At 40.5% G+C, this 21,056-nt stretch overlaps 2 protein-coding genes and 1 long non-coding RNA gene across 14 annotated transcripts in view; 2 read left to right on the forward strand and 1 right to left on the reverse strand.

Moving 5' to 3' along the window:
- Positions 1 to 4,234, forward strand: part of LOC127360068 (dematin-like) — a 27,640-nt gene extending 23,406 nt beyond the window's left edge. For 6 of the 7 annotated variants that reach the window (XR_007883155.1, XR_007883158.1, XR_007883159.1 and 3 more), the window contains one exon: positions 35 to 98. Coding sequence is in view for 1 of the 7 variants with exons in the window: in XM_051394328.1 (XP_051250288.1) it covers positions 35 to 148 (114 nt within the window). In the remaining 6 variants the exon portion in view is untranslated. Of the gene's footprint in view, positions 1 to 34 lie in introns of all 7 variants that reach the window. The other variant, XM_051394328.1, reaches the window with a different exon arrangement.
- Positions 4,235 to 4,371: 137 nt separating this feature from the next.
- Positions 4,372 to 20,942, forward strand: si:dkey-220o5.5 (actin filament-associated protein 1-like 2). 2 transcript variants are annotated; one of them, XM_051394325.1, is made up of 15 exons: positions 4,372 to 5,449; positions 10,644 to 10,778; positions 11,107 to 11,184; positions 11,412 to 11,473; positions 13,476 to 13,584; positions 13,725 to 13,945; positions 14,421 to 14,600; positions 15,242 to 15,328; positions 15,576 to 15,654; positions 15,994 to 16,357; positions 17,054 to 17,171; positions 17,475 to 17,562; positions 18,332 to 18,495; positions 19,574 to 19,684; positions 20,296 to 20,942. In XM_051394325.1, exons 1-15 carry the CDS (start codon positions 5,359 to 5,361, stop codon positions 20,320 to 20,322), a joined length of 1,914 nt encoding a protein of 637 aa, XP_051250285.1. In that variant the 5' UTR covers positions 4,372 to 5,358; the 3' UTR covers positions 20,323 to 20,942. The 2 variants fall into 2 exon arrangements, with proteins under 2 accessions (XP_051250285.1, XP_051250286.1); XM_051394326.1 differs by having other exon boundaries at positions 15,576 to 15,645.
- On the reverse strand, positions 18,507 to 19,607 carry LOC127360069 (uncharacterized). Of its 5 annotated transcripts, XR_007883165.1 has the most exons (4): positions 19,498 to 19,607; positions 19,256 to 19,297; positions 18,826 to 18,973; positions 18,507 to 18,641 (listed from the first exon to the last, which is right to left on the reverse strand). It is a non-coding gene; the product is annotated as an uncharacterized LOC127360069 (long non-coding RNA). The 5 variants fall into 5 exon arrangements; XR_007883162.1 differs by lacking the exon at positions 19,498 to 19,607 and having other exon boundaries at positions 18,507 to 18,631; positions 19,256 to 19,319; XR_007883161.1 differs by lacking the exon at positions 19,498 to 19,607 and having other exon boundaries at positions 19,256 to 19,319.
- Positions 20,943 to 21,056: the final 114 nt, after the last annotated feature.

Genomic DNA, 21,056 nt, shown 5'->3' on the forward strand with positions numbered 1-21,056 from the left:
TCTCTGTCTGTCTCTATGTCTCTCGCCCCTGCAGAGACACCTCTCTCAGGAGGAGTTCTTCAGTGTTTTCGGGATGTCCATCGAGGAGTTCGACTGCCTCTCCGTCTGGAAGAGAAACGACCTGAAGAAGAAAGTCTGCCTCTTCTGACGCCGCTGGAGGCTGCATCTCCCACAATCCCCTGCTCTTCTTGGATCACTGCGGGATCCTGAAAAAAAAAAAAACTGAACAAAACGTCATCATCAGCACCGCCGCCATCTTCTTCACCGCCGCCGCCGCCGCAGCAGCAGCTCTGTCAGCGGGACGGCTCAGGCTTCAGGTTTGATTCACAGAGGTTAGATTCCTGCTGCAGCGTCAACTCCACCAGAACCAGAACAACACCACGACTCCTGTTTGATACGCTTCTAGTCGAGAGAGCGATGTTTGTACGCACGGAGCGCAGAAGAGCTGCACGACTTCTTTTAATGAATAGTTTGTTTCTCCACCTGAGGAAGAGTGAAGAGTCACACCAGCATTTTAATCTGAACCTTTAGACTCATTCAATTTCAACAGAATCTCTTTAATGTGGCTGAACTTTGACGAGTAAAAATGAACACTGCACCTTAAGAACATATTTATCTTTCAGAATAAAAGCACTACAAATGAATGAAATACAAGTTAAGAGTAAATCGACAGCACATTTTATTTTCATGTGTTTAAAAGAAGGGATGTTTTCTTAAGCTGCAGTGGATTTACTTACGGGATAACTCTGAGTGGCTCCGCCCACTGTATGATTAAGCCCCGCCCCCTCCGAGTACACAATAATACAGATGATGTAGGATCACGTTGGCTAATCTCTAGAGTCTGTGCACTCTGGTGTTCATTTCAGACTGTTTGTCTTTTTAAATGACCTGAAACACTCAGATCTATAAACGATATAAACCTTTAGACCTTCTTTAGACACATTCATTTCTGGTGTGACCCGGCACGACGTGACGACACTTCCTGGTCTTTTCTCATCCGTCTGAAAACTTTAAACTGTGAAGCGGGAGCCGACGGATACGGACGAGTCCTCTGTTCGTTTGGTTGCATTCTGGGAAATGAAGTTAATTCTACTGTTCTTCTCAAGCGGAGTTTATATGTTAATCCCACTAATCTAAGCATTAAAAGTTTTCCATACAGCAGATTAAACATTAGACAGATGACACCAGCTGCAGACGCGAATCCCTGCTGGTTCTATTCCAACTGAAGGGAATATATTTTATTATCGAGCTTCCAGCTGCAGTCGGGCTTTAAAGAACAACATTCCTGCTGACTCGGAGTCAGTTCTCAGTACAGATTAGATGCTGACTGTGAGGAACAGACCTTTTCAAAAGGATCGTTCCTATTGGCTTAGCCAGCTATGATGTCATAATGACAGCGTTTCTTTCCCAGCACCTAAAAGAAGAACGAGGAGACAGTTTGATCACAGACGAAACTAATAAAGCTAATAAAGCTAATAAAGCTGTAACTCATTTGTTGTTGATGAAACATTTGCTGAAGACATCAACTTATCTTTATTGATTTATTGTATTATTATATATATTTATAATGGAAAGCTCTGCACTGGCCTGTGTATGGAAGCCTCTTTCTGCCAGTAAAATAAAAAATAAGATGAAATCATGAGAATAAAACAAATGTTCATGTTAAATCTAAATAATGAAATACAAATTGATCATTTTGATACTTATTTTATCTCATCATTTCGATTTAACATGAACATTTCTTCAAGTTTTCATCTTCTTTTTTGTATTTTACTGGCAGAAATGAGCTTCCTGTTACACAACCGTAGTCTGACACTCCCCCACAGAGGCTGGAGCGTTAGCCTCTCTCATCAGCTGATGAACTGATGAACTGATGAACTGAGCTGTTGTTTTAGCCCTCAGTTCAATAAAATGTGTCTCTATTACCAAAACAAGAGCTTAAAGTTCCGCTAGCAGCTCTGTACTGAGACACAGCAGTGTCGTTATCGTTATGGGACAAAATACTCAACAAATATTAAATCAATCTTCATATAAACAGACGCCATTTCACCCAAACTCAGCTCCTATTGGCTGTGATGAAACTGTCTCCTCCTTGTTCTTCTTTCTTCAGCAAAAGCCACTGCCCTGTTTTATCTGAACACACACACACACACACACACACACACACACACTGGGAGATAGTGTAGAAGAACAATGTGAACCAGAGCCTGAACTGCACTCTGCACAGCTCCGGTTCGTCCAATAAGCAGGTTGTAGACATTTAGCGTGGGCTAGTGTTGCTTAGTGACCAAATGATGTGCAGCTATTTTTTAACCTCCATAGAGAAGTGGCATGTTTGTTATTAAAACCTGAATGAAAATGTAAAATCATCTTTAAAAAAAAAAAAAAAGTGAATTATATCAATACATTTTCCCCATCAGAGGAGACGACGGAGGACAGAGGCATGATGGGAAATGACTGGAGATCTTTACACATTATTCAACCTGAAGTGAACTGATGGACTCGTTAACACTTCGGTGAATCTGTGACGACTTTAACACATAGTTATATATCCTGAAAGTATATTAATATCCATCAGCATCATATCTGATCTCCACAAACATGGATGAGTTCAATCTAAAGGACTCGTTATACGAACACGGGCGTTGATTCAAAGCTGAACCTCCATCTGGATGAATTTAAAGGTGCAATTATATTTTAATAAATCAAATTAATACAGATAACGTGATATAAAGACTCCATCCAGCCTTTTCTCCTCCTGCAGGTAAACCAGACTAACACGGTAGTTCCCAACCTTTTTCCTTCTATCATTAATAAACAGACTCATATTTTATGGATATTTCATTTATATTAAAAACTGTACAATGAACCCAAACAGTGAACTCAGTAACTGCAGGAAGTTTGAGTGAAACGAGACATTTGGATGAATTTTGAGCAGATTATTTCCTGTTTATGGAACTTTTTATATAATTGAATACAATACAGTAAAACCAACATCTCGACCCTGCAGACTCTGTATGGAAGCCCCTTTCTGCCAGTAAAATAAAAAGATCAATACTTATAATAATAAAATAATTGAAAAAAAACATGTAAAGTTAAAAAAAATACAATTAGTTTAATTCAAAATTGTGACTTTTATCTCAAAATCTCGATTTTTTAAATCATAATTTTGACTTTTTAGAGGAACTTTTTAAATAATACAACACAAACAAGTATTGTAACAGTTGTAGACGCTGACAGATGGTTCATCCAATCAGTATTTTTTTAAAGTGCCCGCCCTTTTCCAAACAATCGCTCCCAGACGGTTCTGTGTAACAAACCATCTGCCCCCGTCAACCCTCAGAGCGTCCGCAGTCATTACTCTGCTGTTTTTGTGTTAATGTGATTTATCGACGCTCCTTTAAATTCAGACCCGTGTGTGAGGTTTGAATTCACTCTCACCGCACGACGCCAAAAATAATCACCGCCGCCACATCCTGCATCACACGCCACCACGTCTGCCTCGCCACCACGCGCTTCCTGTACCTGTGGGGATGAATGTTTGTCGAGCGAGCGAGCATCGGTCACTTTACGTTGATGATTTCCTTTACTCTACTCTTTCTTTTCGCGAGGAATGATTCTGACGCTGTTTGATGATACTGAGAGGATTTACGCTTTGTTCTGATTGGTTGTGAGTAGTTAGAAACAGGAAGTGGGTTGCTGTGACTGACACCATGATGACACAAAGATTGTTCCACGTTTTCTTTTTCTTTTTGTATATTTTAAAGTGTTTTATTGTTTCTTTTTTTTAACAAAATTATTTGAACACGCAGGGCGACTTCGGCGAGACCCGGTCGCCGCCAACGAGTCGGATATTTGAACAGCTGCGAGCATGATGTCATGGTGATGATGTCATATTTTTATTTAGCCTTTAATTAATAGATTTATATAAACGACGCTGGCAGAGACGGGTTGCTGGCAGAGGTGCACGACGGATTTTAATCCAGAGTTAAACTGAAAAGAGGTCAGACTGAAGTCAGACTGGGGTCAGACTGGGGTCAGACTGGGGTCAGAGGTCGGACTCGTTGGCGGGGACTCACCTGTCCGCAGCCGCCCTGCTGCTGTACATACTGAACCACTGAATGACGATATAATTCTGGTTGTTGTTGTTTTGGATGCAGGTGATGTAACAGGTGAATGGTGATGTGAATGATTAACCATGAGTTACAATAAAGAGCATTTCTATTTGCTTTGAGGAGACTGTGCTCAGATTTCTTTCAGATTTTCATTCACAGAATTATTTTTAGATTCAGGAAATAACACAGAGAGTCAACAGCGAGCAGCTCAGAGGCTTCACTTACATACAGCAGGGTTTTCAGCTAAATGCTAACGTTAACAGGTTTCTACCAGGAGCCCAATGATCCATAGAGGTCTCCTCCTCTCCAACACATTAAAACCACTAAACACACTGAATAAAGCAGTTCCACCTTAACAATCACTGCTTCTCCCACGCTGTTGGACAGACAAAGGACGTCCCGGAGGGGCTGCGAGCCGAGCTGCTGCTAACGTTAGCTCAGCTTGTTTCTCTGATAACTTAAGATCCAGACGTCCGATGACTAAAATCCTTCATCCGGTTCAAATCTAGAGTTAAAAAGCACCAAGATCTAAACAGTGGATGGTAACAATGTGGCTTCACACTGGATCAACAGTCAATGTATGACAGCTTCTGGCAGACAACCACAACGCTGACGCAGGCACAAAGGGGATATGACGCCATCGAGGTACGTTGATGAAAACTTTGATTGATGAATGAAACTTGATAATAAAGAAAAACTTCATTTTAAGTCAAAATTACGAGATAAGTTGCAATGAGACAATTAGGAGATAATTATTATAATTATGACTTTGTGCACATAATGAAGGAAGAGTGTTTACTGGTTTTGGAGAGCAGTGGAGCTCTACAGAGGAAGAAGATCTGAGGCTGTGTGTGTGTGTGTGTGTGTGTGTGTGTGTGTGTGTGTGTGTGTGTGTGTGTGTGTGTGTGTGTGTGTGTGTCTGTGTGTGTGTGTGTGTGTGTGTGTGTGTGTGTGTGTGTGTGTGTGTCTGCTGTGTGTGTGTGTGTGTGTGTGTGTGTGTGTGTGTCTGTGTGTGTCTGCTGTGTGTGTGTGTGTGTGTCTGTGTGTGTGTGTCTGTGTGTGTGTGTGTGTGTGTGTGTGTGTGTGTGTGTGTCTGCTGTGTGTGTGTGTGTGTGTGTGTGTGTCGGTCCGTCCTCTGGCTCCTCCCTCCTGTCGATGTCACTCAGAGGCAGGACTCCCCATCAGAGCTCACACTGTTTCACACCGAGCTCACCGAGGACCAAAACTTCTCTCTCTCTGTTTGATGTTTGGGACTCTTCGGCGGAGACATGAGACTGAAGATCAGCTACTGACATCACAGACAGACAGACAGACAGACATGGACAAACAGAAAGGTACTGTGTTCACTTTATTATAGAAACTACAGAAACATTGTGATGATATAAGAATAATTCACACAACAGGAGATCAAACTAAAGAACAGTGAGTTTCAGTGTAATCTTGAATCTTTTAAACTGATATAAAATAAATCATCTTAAGCAAATGTGTTCATATAACTGTAAATATAAATATAACTATTTATTCTATATATCACATGAAATAAATGTAATTAATATAATAATTCACATGTTATATCTGATATTAAATGTTAATTATTACATGTTTGATAAAAACGTTTACATTTTAGTGTAAGTTATTTCATGTATGTTGTTGTTTATGTTGTTTCATTTATAATTTACAGCATGTTATCACCTCACTATAGAAAATAAGACTTTACTTTAAGTCTCCCTAATAATTTAACATTTATAAGCAAACCTTTAATAAATGGTTTATCACACTATAATGTAGTCGTACGCAGATATAATTGTTTAAAAGTTTATAATGTAGAATATTCGTTACCTACAGCAGCCTCCACAAATGGAAGACATAATTATTAGATAGTAAATAATAATTATAAGATAAAACGTCACTAATGGATTCCAACAGGAGGAAATAGAGTTGTTTACAATTACATTATAATAGTTACAATTACATTATAATGTGTTGGCAGCTTGTAAATAATATAAAAACCTGCATTAACAGATATTTATATATAGAAATATCTACATTATAACCTGCTGATGTCATAAGTTCCTCCTCGTTATCACACTGATGGTATGTTAACTGCAGCGACCATCGGAAACACCCGTCTGTCCTCTCCATCATCCTTCCTCCCGCCCCTCATCATCGCTCCCCGCCGCCCCCCCGCCGCCCTCAGGAGACCGAGAGCTAATAGACTGTTTAGATCCAGACTGCTGTGTCCAACGTCTGCAGACCAACAGTACAAACACCGACTGCTGTAGTTAACTGGAACTAAAAGGGATTCCAGTTTATCCCAACTTTAACTCTCCGTAGTAACATTATCAGGCGTAAGCTGACAGGTCAAAGGTCACAATATTGTCCCCCATCCTGATATTATGCAGACAAACAGAAGTATCGTTGTTTAGTATTGCAGTGGCGTTGTAAGTATAATGAGACAGTTTCTATGTTAAGATATATTTTAGAGTTAATAGTCTGTAGGATGTCTGCTGTGTTTGATTTATTGGAGAACAAACGTCCCCAAACATCAGGACAGACCTGATCTTCTGTCTGGAGTTAACCTCTGATAGCATCCATGTTTAATATACACCAACTCTTTGCCTTGGAAGTAATGAACTTTAATGGCACTGCTGTAGGTAGTGAGCAAGCTAGCCTGGCATGCTAACGTTAGCAGCCTATGCTCTTGTGTTTGTGGTTTAAGAACTCGTAGCTGATTGGACGACAGCAGCTCGGTAATGTAAACGTTTCTGCCGCCCTGTGTTTACCATCAGAGGATGAAAGAGAAAGCTGCTCCACCCTGACACACACACACACACACAGACACACTCTCACACACACACACACACACTCACACACACACACACACACACACACACACACACACACACACACACACACACACACACACACACACACACAGACACACACACACACACACACACACACACACACACACACACACACACACACACACACACACACACACACACACACACACACACACACACACACACACTCTCACACACACACACACACACACACACACACACACTCTTTAACCACAGTCAGTTACAGGATCAGCTGCATCGGCCAGAAAGACACAAACATTGAAACTTTTACTTTGAAATTTGTTCCATAAAATACAGAACAAACAGAACAAACAGAACAAACAGCAGCAGGGAACAACAACATCCTGACCGGTGTAAACAATAAACAGTCAACAACAAACAACAATAATAATATCAGGCCGAATATTTTATTCACACTTGAATCGAAAAACAGTTTATAAAACTTCTGTTTGTGTTTGTTTGTTTGTTCATTAGTTTGTTTCTTCTGCAGTTTGTTGATTTGTCAGTTTGTTCGTCATTTGTTGATCAACTTCATAATTTTTTTTGTTTGTTTGTGGATTTGTTAGAGAACTGTCACAGCATGAACTGAAAACAATACGAGACAGTCAACAGTCGTTCAGAGCAGATCAATAAGTCCAGATAACGAGGCTGAGTTCTGTTTGTGTTGATGTTGTTAACAGAATGAGATTATCGGCCTTTCATTCAAATGGACAGAGTGTGTGTGTGTGTGTGTGTGTGTGTGTGTGTGTGGTGTGTGTGTGTGTGTGTGTGTGTGTGTGTGTGTCGTCCTGCAGCATCAAAGCCAGGGACAGGAAGTGATGTTGATGGTCAGATTAGCAGCGTTCAGGAACACAAACTGTTTCTCCGTGCAGCAGCAGAACCTGTGAGCGGGCCGACTCTCTGTTGTTGTTGTTGTTGTTGTTGATAAAGGGGCCGTGGGTGTGCGAGCTATGTGGCGCTCACTGTTTAAAACAGCAGCGGGCTGATAAACAGAGCGACAGGATCCTTAAAGTCAGCAGAGAGCAGATAATCAGGAAGCTTTAACCTCCGTCTCCCACTCAGCTCACACAGTGAATGGACTCAGTCTGTCCGTCTCAATGGAGCTCACACGCTGTCGCATTTCTTACATTTCACCTCCTTCTCATGGTAATTCACACTGTTCTCAGGTCAGTTCAGCAGAACCTCTGCGGCTCATTCACGTCGGTTCTAAACAGGAACAGAGAACAACAACAACAACAAAGTCGATTACAGTTCTAGAAACTGATTGAGAGTCAGTTTGATCCCTTACAGTCTCTGTGGCTCCAACTGGTCATACGTTTGCAATAAGTTCTAAAATGTATAGTTCTAGGAGGTTCTGGAGGTCTTCTAGGTGGTTCTAGTCATGCTGTAGGTTCCAGTGGTCAGTGATGAGGTTCTTAAGATCTTTATGTGGCTCTACTGTTTCTTCAGCAGGGTGTAGAAGTCATTGTGTTGGTTGTAGAACTCTTTTAAAGCAGTTCAGACGTTCAGGAGCTTCTACAGTCCTGAAGACAGTTCTAGTGGTCATCAACAAGGTTCTACGGGCCTTTTAGGTGGTTCTAGTCATGCTGTAGCTTGCAATGGTCACTGAGGTGGTTCTGTTGTTTCTTTAAAAGGTTCTAGTGGTCACTGATGAGGTCCTCCAGGTCCTTTTTGTGGTTCTAGTCGTTATTGTGAAGAAGATTAATGGTTGCAGGGGTTCTTTGAGTGGTTCTTGTGGTCCTGTAGGAGGTTGAATTGGTCACTGAGAAGGTTCTAGAAAGTATTTAGGATGGTCTCTGATCTCTTTAGGAGATTCCAACGGTTCTTTAGATGTTTAAGTGGTTGTACTGTTTCTTTAGGGTTCTAGTGGTCTTTCAGTGGGTTCTATAAGTCATTCTGTTGGTTGTAGAACTCTTTTATATTAGTGAAGATGTTCTAGAGGTTCTTTAGGTGGTTCTGGTGGTCATTGAGGATGTTTTCCAGGTTGCAGGTTGCTTTAAATGTTCCCTCGACTCTAACAACACTCTCTCTTTATTCTGTGTTAAACATTAGCAGCGTCCAGCAGCTTATCACTGTGTGTCCTGTGTGAAGGCCGGAATGCCGGAATATTTGTGATGGGAAACGTCACCTGAACAGGTGCCGTCAGTCCGGTGTTCCTTCACTCATTAACCGGTTCTGTTTTACACAGACAGCAGCTTCAGTGTTTCACCTCTTTAACACTTAAACATTTAGAACAAATATCACAGGAACACGGAAGTTTCTGTTCCTGGAACCAAGAAAGACTCAGAAATACCTCTCTATATAAATATAAGAGATAAAGATGGATGAAGCAGGAATATCTGACCACTGTTTGTATTTTTAACTGTGTGTGACGGCGATAATGTGAAGTGAGAGGCGTCTCACATCGCTGCCTTCAATGATTTCAGCTCCTCTGAAGACACACAGTCAGTGTTCATTGAGTGAAAGAGAGACAACAGCTTCATTCATCCGACGGGAACACAGAGCGACTTCATGACGCTGCTCATGTTTTATCAACCTGCTGACGACCAACTCAACTCATCAGTTTCTGTTCATGAGACATAATGAGGAGGTTTAGTTGTTGTAGTTCATGTTTACAGCATTTTAAACGTAGATATTTAAAGGTTACACCAAAGTTTTAAAAATTATTTAAAACTTGAATTTAAATCTTTTAAATATTTTAGGTTAATATTTACTTAAAAGTAAAGTAATGGCCGTATGCTAGGCTACATATAGCGTAATAACCTAACCCGTTATTTCCTATAAATTTTGTTCCAAAACTCAATTATTTTATTTTATTGGCTTATTTAGATTTTTGATTCATTAATCTTTCGTGAATTTATTTAACTGCTGCTTAAATAATGTTCCTTTTGTTTTAATGTTTTGTTTTAATCCTTTTGTTTTGTTGTTTTTTAAGTTTTTGTTGGTTTATCTTAAAAATCAGAATCAGCATGTTAGCATAAGCGCAGGAAACTTAGCATGTAGGCTAACATTTAGTATATTTTAGGTTTTTGTTTTGTTACCAAATCCAGATTTAAAAAGTAAAACTTGCGTAATATGCCTGCAGTTAGACCCCTGGATGTTACGATGCTAGTATGTCAGTATGAGTTAGCATCCAATGGTTGTCTTTAAACACACATCCTATCATGCTAAATGCTACATGCTAAATGTGACATTGTTCAACAAATGTGTGAGCAGTTAATTGGTTGATGAAGATAAACGGTGGGTGGAGCTTATTCTCCACTCGCTGCTAACGAACCGCTGCAGAAGAAGACGCCACAGCGAGATGACGAGGTCATTAAAGAGATCCAGTCGAAGGTCAAACGACAGAAATCAGACACTTCTGTGAGTTTCGTGTATTAATGTGAGGACGGTTACTTCGTTAAAGTCTAATAACGACTAACGGAGTCTGTTTCCGTCGATGAACCAGCCGAGTGAAAAGAGTCTTTGATAACAAACATGACTCATCGCTTCTGCTTCTGTCAACAGTCCAACGATGACTCAGTCAGATCGAGATAAAGACAATTTTCACATTAGATTGAAGTCGTTAATGAGGCTGAACAGACGGGCGGCTGAGGGGTCTGTGGGTTCAGCTGTTTACCTGTCTGTCTGACTGTCTGTCTGCCTGTCTGTCTGTCTTTAGTGCTGGCCAAGCTGATCTGGGACCTGCAGTCCTTCCTGTCTGTTCTGGACTCAGAGAACTTGAGTTACATCGCTCAGGCTCAGAAGAAATCCATCTCAGAGCTGCTGTCCAAACTGCAAACAAACGACACTCCTGGTAAAGTGCTATTAGAGTATTAGGAAATACTATTAATGATACTAATATTACTATAATTAATGATACTAATATTACTATAATTAATGATACTTATATTACTATAATTAATGATACTAATATTACCATAATTAATGATTCTCATATTACTATAATTAATGATACTAATATTACTATAATTAATGATACTAATAATATTAATGATACAGAGAACATATTGAAGTGCAGGGCCACTGAACAGGCTGCTGTACAACCACAACCAGCAGTCTGTGGATCTGTGAACTGTAGTAACATGTTTACTGACACTGATGGATGTCTGTTGTGTTTCCAGTGGAAGATGCTGAGTACATGATCATGAGCTGTCCATCACTGTCTCCTAGCAACGAGCAGATAGACTCACCTGGGACAGGTAACACTCACATCACAGGAACCGGTCCGACACTCTGGAGGTTTCTTCTTTTTCCTGAGCTCTCGGTTTTGAATTGAAAACACATTTCAGATTATTTTGGACAATATTATATTAAAATATATTATAATTAAAATAATGTTTATAAAATGTTTATAAAATGTTTATAAAGGTGTAAAATGAAATGAAACGTGTTTTCAGTCTGAAATCAGATTTGTTTGTGTGTGCAGAAGGTGTCCGGTCCTCTGAGCTGGTCTTAAAGCGGGACTCATTGGTGTGGCTGAGGAACGGGGTGAGTCAACACATTTCTAATATCTGTCCTAGTGGAAGTAGTGGAAGAAATAAATAAATAAATAAATATTTAACTTAAAGTCCTGCATTTAAACTTAACTTTGGAAAATAACCAAAATATTGGCCTCACATTATACTCAAAGTACCAAAAGAAAAGCTCATTTTTATTAATTTACCACCAGTTTATCCTGATATTTTATTTTATTTGTTGATACTTATTTATATTATTCATCTGAATCTTTAAAGTAATGTCAAATAAATAAGTAAAAACTTTAATATTTGTCTCTGAATTGTGGTAGAGTAGAAAGATGTAAAATACAGCATATTAATCCTAATAAATAAATACATAACCTGAAAACTACTTATATCCTATACATACACCATCAAACTTAACTTAAACTAAAGTTGAATAAGTTTGAGATATATGAACATTATTATAAACGGGAACCTGCTGGAAATACGTGGTTTTACTTTAACATGTTAAGAATCAGATAAAACACAAATTCTGCTCTAAAAGTTACAGAAAGCTGCTTCACAGGTTCCTTCACTATCACCTTTGGTTGCCGAGGAAACACAGGACCAGTGGTTGAATGTAACTAACTACATTTACTCGAGTACTGTACTAAAGTCTTTCCTTCTCATGTAAAAACATTTAAAGGTTCGAGGTTCACAAATGAACCAAGACCCATACCAAATGTAACATTTGGGAAATTTCATGAATCCATAATGAAAATAATCATTAATTTAAGTCTGATTATATTTGTATTTATTGATTTGACTTTTATTTAACAGATTACTCAGTTGAGTGCCAATTCTCCTTTACAAAGACTCGAGACAACAAGTAAAACATACATAGAGCGAATGCAAAGTCCAATACCGTTAAAGAGTATGTAGAGTGGATCTGAGGTCTGGAGGGATGGACGGGAGGAATAATTGAATATAAACTCTAACTCAACCAACTACAGTTAAACACTGCTTTTACATGAATGCACGAGTCAGAAGCATCTAATGAGATCATATATAACACACACACACACACACACACACACACACACACACACACATATATATATAAAGTTTATATAAACTTTAATACATCTGGATCTGACTACTTCCTGCTTCACTGCTCAGGAGCATCCTTCAGTGTGATCCTCAGATCTGGTGTGAAATGTAAAGATTTGAACTCTTCCTGACTCCGATTCTCTGCTCACTGTTTTTCTTTACGTCCTGATGGTTAAAGAAAAGTGGTCGGGAAAGAAAAAAGAGCTTTTTTTTTAGATAACATGAGGAGGAGGTTTGTGATGTGGGTCAGTAATGACAGACCGAGTCCTCCTGAGGTTTGGGAGGAGACGGCCGGGTTACTGTGTGCGTGTGTGTGTGTGTGTGTGTGTGTGTGTGTGTGTGTGTGTGTGTTAGAGGGAGTGACAGGATGCTCAGTGTTTACATATGAGGCCATCTCTCCTCTATCTGTCGTCCTATTGGCTGAGAGCTCTGCAGAGGGAGGAAGTGGTCATTGATGGCGGCCGATTAGCATCTGGTCTACGTGATGGATGAACACACACACACACACACACACACACACACACACACACAGTAACCTCGTCTCCTGGGAGATTTTGTTCATATGCAACTCATTTACAAACATTACGTCCACTGGCAGCGTTTAGTTCCAGTTCACTGCAGTGGAGGTGAACAGCGGCTCAGAGGGTCACGTCTGATTCTTACAGTCAGATTTGGTGGTTTGAGTTAAAATGAACTACGTTAACTTTACGTTACCTCCGTCGTCATGGTTACGCATTGGTTATGGTTGGCGGACGGTGGTGGTTGGGGGTCAGTGGACTTTGCGGCCACGGATTTTCATGTTGAAATGAGAAAAACAAAATTGGGAAGCAAATAAATTTAAAACATTTAATATAAAACAAAACGAAAAAAACAACAAACTTTCAATAACTCCTCCCCCTTCCACCTGCATCACTTCCTGTTTCCTGTGATGTCATATCCAGGGCCCCATAGTGCCGCCGCCCCTCCCTCCAGGAGGCCTCGGAGGTGATGATGAAGATACGTACGAGGAGGCAGAACCTTACGTCGCTGACACAACCACATCCAACACTGGTAACACACACACACACACACACACTCACTCACTCACACACACACACACACACACACACACACACACACACTCACACACACACACACACACACACACACACACACACACAATAACAATAACCTCTCCGTTGTTCCCTCAGAGAAGGCGGAGTCCGACAGCAGTCACTACGAGTCGTACGGGGATGAAGATGATGATGATGATGAGCCGGTGAAGGACAGAGCTCACTACATCCAGTGGAGCGCCTCCCAGCCCTGCCTGAGGCCCGTCCCCGAGTCCCGGCTCTGCGGCTACCTGTGGAGGAGGAAGTGGCTCGGACAGTGGACCAAACAGCTGTTCATCATCAGGAACGACGTGCTGCTGGTGAGGATGGAAGTAACTGAGTACATTTACTCGAATACTTAGGTACAGGTACATCTGAGGTTCCCAAAATATATATATTTCTATATGAAAATCCAATTATTCTGGATTTATTTTGAAAATAAAAACAACAAAACTCCCATTTTCTGTTTATTTAAGAAAAAACTTTTTTTTTTAAATCATTTTTTCAGTTTTTTCATTGTAAAAAAATTTTTTTCTAACTTTTGTTTTGAAAATAAGAGAGAAAATTAAAAAGCAACACATTTTTTTGTTTTTGAGAATAAAAAACAAAACAAAACAACCTTTTTCCATTTTTTTGTTCTGAAAATATCAGAAAACAAAAAAACTTGTGTGTCTGTGTGTGTGTGTGTGTGTGTGTGTGTGTGTGTGTGTGTGTCTGTGTCTGTGTGTGTGTGTGTGTGTGTGTGTGTGTGTGTGTGTGTGTGTGTGTGTGTGTGTGTGTGTGTGTGTGTGTCAGTGTTATAAGTGCGCTCAGGACCTGCTGCCTCAGCTGGAGTTGAGCCTGCGCGGCTGTCAGCTCGTCTACAAGTCAAAGTGCAACAGGAAGATCCAGCACCAGCTCAAACTGGTGCCACTGGGCTCCGAGACGCTGGTTCTGGGATACGGCAGCTTCCAGCAGGCTGACGAGTGGAAGAAGGTCAGCAACACACAGAGCACACACACTGCACACTCATTACTAATCAATCAATATCACGTATTCGCGTATTTCTCAGTTACTGTCCTTAAGTAACTCAAGTGTAAAACCAGATGAGTTAATTTAAGTAAAATAACTGATTACATTGACAATTTTAAGTAAAACTAACTCAATTTTAGGGTTAGGGTTAGTTAAAAAACCTCCTTGATCTAGTAGCTTTAGTAATTTGAAGTGGCATTAAATACCTAGTAAACATATATAATCAGGAATGTTAGTTGGTGCCACTTAAAGTTGATAGTAAAAGCTGCTTAATCAAGAAGTTTGTGTAACTTAAAAGTTTCAATATAATCATTGAAACTATTTTTTTGAGTATATAACTAAAATAATCAGATTACAGTGTATGTTCTTCTACTACTCTACAACAGTAAATACATTTTACAGTATAAAATAGTTCAATTCAGCCCAAAATGCAAACCATGTAATCATGTAACATACACAGAGGTGGATAACAGTCACACATCCCTACAGTACCTCAGGTGTAACTACTGTTGTATATGTGCAGTAACTGTATGTGTTGTGTGTGTGTGTGTGTGTGTGTGTGTGTGTGTGTGTGTGTGTGTGTGTGTGTGTGTGTGCGTGTGCAGGTCATAGAGGAAGTGAGTGTTGGAGGTGAAATGGAGACTCAGAGCTCGCTGTCTCTGATCCGATCAGACCAGCTGCTGTCCTGCAGGGTGAGACACACACACACACACACACACACACACACACACATATATACACACACATATTTATATTAATGTTATATTTTGTGAGGATTCTCATCAATAACATTAAACAAAAGCATACAAATAAAGTAAAAACCAGCATAAAGTGTCTCATTAAGCTGTTTTCCCACCACAAATGTGCTCAAGAGTCTCATAAACACAATTATAAAACATAAAATGTGAAGTTTCTGTATGTTTTGTGTCTCCTGTACAGTCCAGTACAGTCCAGACTGACTCTGAGGAGGAGAAACCTTCAGCTCCCTGCAGCTTCAACAAAGACAAAGGTAACAAAGGTAAACTGATATCACTGTTAAAGCTGCAGTGTTTACTTTATAACCCAGATCCTGGTGGTAGGGTCAGTAAACTAATAACTTTTGTTCTCTACTGATACAAAGTTTGAAAGTTTGAGCTAAATGTTCTTAAAGCTTCTCTATGTAACTGTCATTAAACTGTAGTTAACAGTGCCACCAGTGGCCGTTCGGGGAACTGCAGTCAGCGACGTTAGCCAACTAATATATCTGTAAATAACAAACAGCTTCTAGTAAACAGACTAAAACTCTGTAAAGCTCTTTTAATTCAACAGGTATTAAATTATGTTGGTGTGACCTCTGACCTTCATGTTTGATTGACAGGTTTCCTGAGCGTGCTGATGAACTGTCAGTGGCAGAGTCTGCTGTGTCAGGTGGAGGCCGGTCTGCTCAACATGTTCGGAGAGGAGGAGCATGAGGAGGAGGAGGAGGAGGAGGAGGAGGGCGGGGAGGTGAAGAGGGAGCGCTCACCTCAGTACACCGTCCAGCTCAGAGGATGCGAGGTCAGAGCCGGACCCGACACCGACCACTCCTACAGGATCACACTGAGCACGCTCGGTGACCAGGTGGCTGTACTGGAGGTGAGCAGTTCGGATGAAAAGGAGCGATGGTTGAAGCTGCTGCAGGACGGAGCCAATCACAGTCACCATGGCAACAACACTCAGGAGCACACAGGTGGAGCTCTCAGGTAAGAGAGATTTTTGTTGTTGTTGTTGTTTATCCTTTAATGATTGTAATAAACAAGACTTTTTCAGATTGATTACAAAGCAAACAATCAATGGATTAATGATCAGATATAAAATATAACACAATAATATTTACTGAAGTATTTAAACAGTGTGGTATTATCTTACTTTTACATCAGTAAAGAATATGGATAAGTCTGAATATGGCTGCAACTAATAATTTTCATTATCAGTTAACTTTTCAATCATTTTCTCTATTAATCAATTAGTTCTTTGTTCCATAAAATGTCAGAAAATGGTGGAAAATGTTGATCAGTGTTTCCTAAAGCACCAGGTGACGTCTTCAAATGTCTTATTTTGTCCACAAACCAAATATATTCAGTTTATTGCCATAAAGGAAACCAGAAAATATTCACATCTGAGAAGCTGAAATCAGAGAATTTGAACATTTTCTATTAAAAGATGACTTAAAATGATCAATATATCAATCAATATTTAAATATTTGGTGATTCATTTTAAACTTAACTACTAATCAATAAATCCTCTAATTCAACTTTTCAGATTATGAGATTTGTATTGTCTTCAAAAATGATCGAAATAATGGACAAAAGCGGTGGTCCAAGAATAGAACCCTGAGGCACCCCACATGGTCTTCTTCTTCTTCTTCTGTGGTGATTTTGTTGTCTTCCCTCCTCAGTGGGCTGCAGATTCGAAAGTTTCCCACCTCCAACACCTACATGGACGACCCCTTCCATCTGAATGTAACAGGCCGAGACCAGCCCATCTACTCCAACACCTCCATACTGGAGCACATGGTACGGTCCAGCTGTGTCGCCAGTGGTGGAAGAAGTTCTCTTTAAGTTCAAATATTAAATTCACTACCACTAGATGTCGATGATGACACACCATGTGACTCTGTGTCTGTATATAGAGAATATAATGTTTAATATCTCATATACAGTATTTAACCTTTAAATAAATCTGTTGAATTTAACAGAATACAGAGAAATGTGAGCTCAGCAGAGGTGGAGGAAGTATTCAGATGTAATTTTACAATAATATTAATTATTATTATTAATATTAATGATCTGTGTTTGTGATTTCATTCATTATTTCAGTTCCAGGGCTCTCAGGATTCAGTTCACTGCAGCTCGGTGTCGTCCAGAGACTCAATGACCTACAGTAACACCATCTTCACCACACACAGTGAGTCTCAGCTCATCAATCTTTACCAAACTCAAAGGGCGTAATGTAAACTGGGGACGGACACTTTTATACTGGATTCAGGTTGATTTCGTCACTAGAATCTTTTGAATGTTGGTCTCTGCTCGGCCGCTACGGTTGAAGTTCCAGTTGAAGCAAATATCTCTGGTCAGTCACACAGAGACGTCCTCCTAGCGGTCACCAAATTTTAATGAAGGGGTCAGAAGGTCTTCTTGATTCCAAGGGATGCTAGAAAATATACAAAGTAGGCCTATATCTCAGTATTTTGTTCACTCTTGTGAAGAAAAGTAAAGTAAATTGTCAACAAATAAAAGAAAAGACTTTGTCAAAAAATACCTATAAAACTTATAAAAAATAAATCTATATAAAAATATAGACAAAGAATTCCCTAAACGGTAAATAATCTGCCCAAAATTCCTCCAACTCACTTGTTTTACATGCAATATACATAAAATGTGTAATTTAGTTTGTTTACTAATAATAGAAGAGGAACAAGGTTAGGACCCCCGGATCTATAGTGTGCACGGGACAAACAAAACCGGGGTCAATATGTAAAACCACTGCTAAGAACTCCACAGACGTGATTCTGGCGCCCCTTGTGGACAACAGCGGTAGTGTTTCTGAAGTTAATAACAACTATATATAAATATCCAATCTGCTCTCTGATGGTTTATTGTTCATATGGAGACGTCAGTATTAAACTATAACAGAAGCAGCCCTGAGTAAAGACTGTTGCGTCGCTGTGTTTCAGACAGGAAGTCGGTGGAAGTGGAGCGTGGCGTTCAGAAGCTGGAGCTGACCGGGAAGAGGACGGTGCAGCTGAGGGCGGGGTCAGAGACCAACCTGGCGTCTGCTGGGAAGCAAAACAAACGCACCTTTAGACAGTCGCTGGCCGTCTGCACTGAGCGTGCTCAGGTAGGAACAACATCTCAAAATACAGATTTATTGATATGAAATTATAATGTGGGGTTACACACTGCTCACTGGTTTCACTGGTCTCTGCTGTAACCTCTACTGGTCTCTACTGGTCTCTGCTGGTCTCTGCTGTAACCTCTACTGGTCTCTACTGGTCTCTGCTGGTCTCTGCTGTAACCTTACTGGTCTCTGCTGGTCTCTGCTGGTCTCTGCTGTACCCTTACTTTGCTGCCTCTGCTGGTCTCTGCTGGTCTCTGCTGGTCTCTGCTGTCTCTGGTCTCTGCTGGTCTCTGCTTAACCTCTGCTGGTCTCTTGTCTTTCTGCTGTAACCTCTGCTGGTCTCTGCTGGTCTCTGCTGTAACCTCTACTGGTCTCTGCTGGTCTCTGCTGGTCTCTACTGTAACCTCTACTGGTCTCTGCTGGTCTCTGCTGTAACCTCTACTGGTCTCTGCTGGTCTCTGCTGGTCTCTGCTGTACCCTCTACTGGTCTCTGCTGGTCTCTGCTGGTCTCACTACTGTCTCTACTGTAACCTCTGCTGGTCTCTTCTGGTCTTCTGATCTCTGCTGTAACCTCTACTGGTCTCTACTGGTCTCTGCTGTAACCTTCTGCTGGTCTCTGCTGGTCTCTGCTGGTCTCTACTGGTCTCTGCTGGTCTCTGCTGTACCCTCTACTTGTCTCTGCTGGTCTCTGCTGGTCTCTGCTGTAACCTCTACTGGTCTCTGCTGGTCTCTGCTGGTCTCTGCTGGTCTCTGCTGTAACCTCTACTGGTCTCTGCTGGTCTCTGCTGTAACCTCTACTGGTCTCTGCTGGTCTCTGCTGGTCTCTACTTAACCTCTCTGGTCTCTGCTGGTCTCTGCTGTAACCTCTACTGGTCTCTTCTGTCTTTCTGGTCTTTCTCTACTGGTCTCTGCTGGTCTCTGCTGGTCTCTACTGTAACCTCTGCTGGTCTCTACTGGTCTCTGCTGATCTCTGCTGTAACCTCTGATGGTCTCTGCTGTAACCTCTGATGGTCTCTGCTGGTCTCTACTGGTCTCTGCTGGTCTCTGCTGTAACCTCTACTGGTCTCTGCTGGTCCAGGCGGGCTTCCTGAACCCTCTGCTGCGACGGACGGCCTCGGCTAAAAACACTCTGAGACGAGCTCCTTCGGCGCTGTTCATCGAACATGGAAAGGTTTTCCAGAAGAGGAAGGTCAGATATTTACAGAACCTTAAATATAAATCACAGATTCTTTACTGATGTCAGCAGATGAAGTCCAACACAGCCAACATTCAGTCACAGGTTTCGTCTAACGACTGCGGCGGTGGAAGAAATATTGTTATATTAATAAGTTATTGACCAAAATTGATCAAGTGTTAAATTATCGTTTGAATTAAAATCTGAGTTTTGTCTTTAAAATAAATAACATTCAGGGCGGAGATGTAAGAGATGATGCCATTATCAGGAATTAATTATATTAATAAAATGATTAAATATTTCTAGTTCCCTCCACTCAGAGCGCTAACGTTACGCTACGGACCAAAGAGGTAACATTACATTGAAAAATACATCATCAGTTAGTCGCCACTGGGAATAATAAGTGTCTGGTTCTAGTATTTATCTATGGCTCTGTTGCATAACCCTAACAGTGATGTCACAGTGACCTAGAGTGCACCTTTACATCACTGCTGTGAGGTCATGTTGTTCAGGAGGTGTAAAGTTGCTCTTCAACAAGTTAACTAACCTTTTTGTCTACCAGCTGCGTGTGAACATAATGAACACGTGTTTCTGAATCCGTCTGTAAACTCTTTCTGTTTGTACAGGAGTGGGAAACCAAAGCTGCTGCTTGACACCGGCCGTCCAATCATCACCTCCCGTCTGCAGACTCCAGCGAGTTGTTGTTTCTAACTCCAGACACAAAGTTTAACACATTCAGTGTGAATAACAAAGATTCAGCCTTTATTCTCTTCAGGAAGCTTTAAATTTACTAAACACTCGTGATCTAAAACAAAATGTACGATTGTAAATGAACCAACATGTGAACATATCAGTAAATGCAGACTTAATGTTTCTTTAAATGTTTCTTATATCTTTAAACCAGCTTCAAAATGTGGTTGTCTTTTCAACATGCATTAGCTTAGCACCTAGCATATCTAAGTAGAGGGAAGGAGGAAGTTGACCGACGCCTGCTCAACTGTGATTGGAGCAGAGAGCAAAAGGGGGCGGGGCTTAGGACAGGTTTAAATTGTACTTTAGTACAGTATTTGAGTAAAAGTACTTTTCACCACTGGTTTCTAACAGTATCTGTTCTCTTGTTATTATAAAGATATCATTGATGGTTTATGATGGTCACTCATTTGTATCTTTTTTATAATTACTGTATTTTATAATAAACTCAGGAGAATGTTTCTTTGTTGATGTTAAACTAAACACTGATCTGTAAAAAGATAATATTAAAAACTGAATTTTACATCACTTTTGCTTTTATTTTTGTAAACGTTTGAAATGTTGACAGTAAACTGATTTTATACTGAAAGGACCTGTGTGCAGGAGGGTCGCAGGTTCTAGCAAACTGAATACCCCT

This window comes from Dicentrarchus labrax, unplaced genomic scaffold (assembly GCF_905237075.1).
Source record: "Dicentrarchus labrax unplaced genomic scaffold, dlabrax2021, whole genome shotgun sequence".
NCBI lineage: Eukaryota > Metazoa > Chordata > Actinopteri > Moronidae > Dicentrarchus > Dicentrarchus labrax.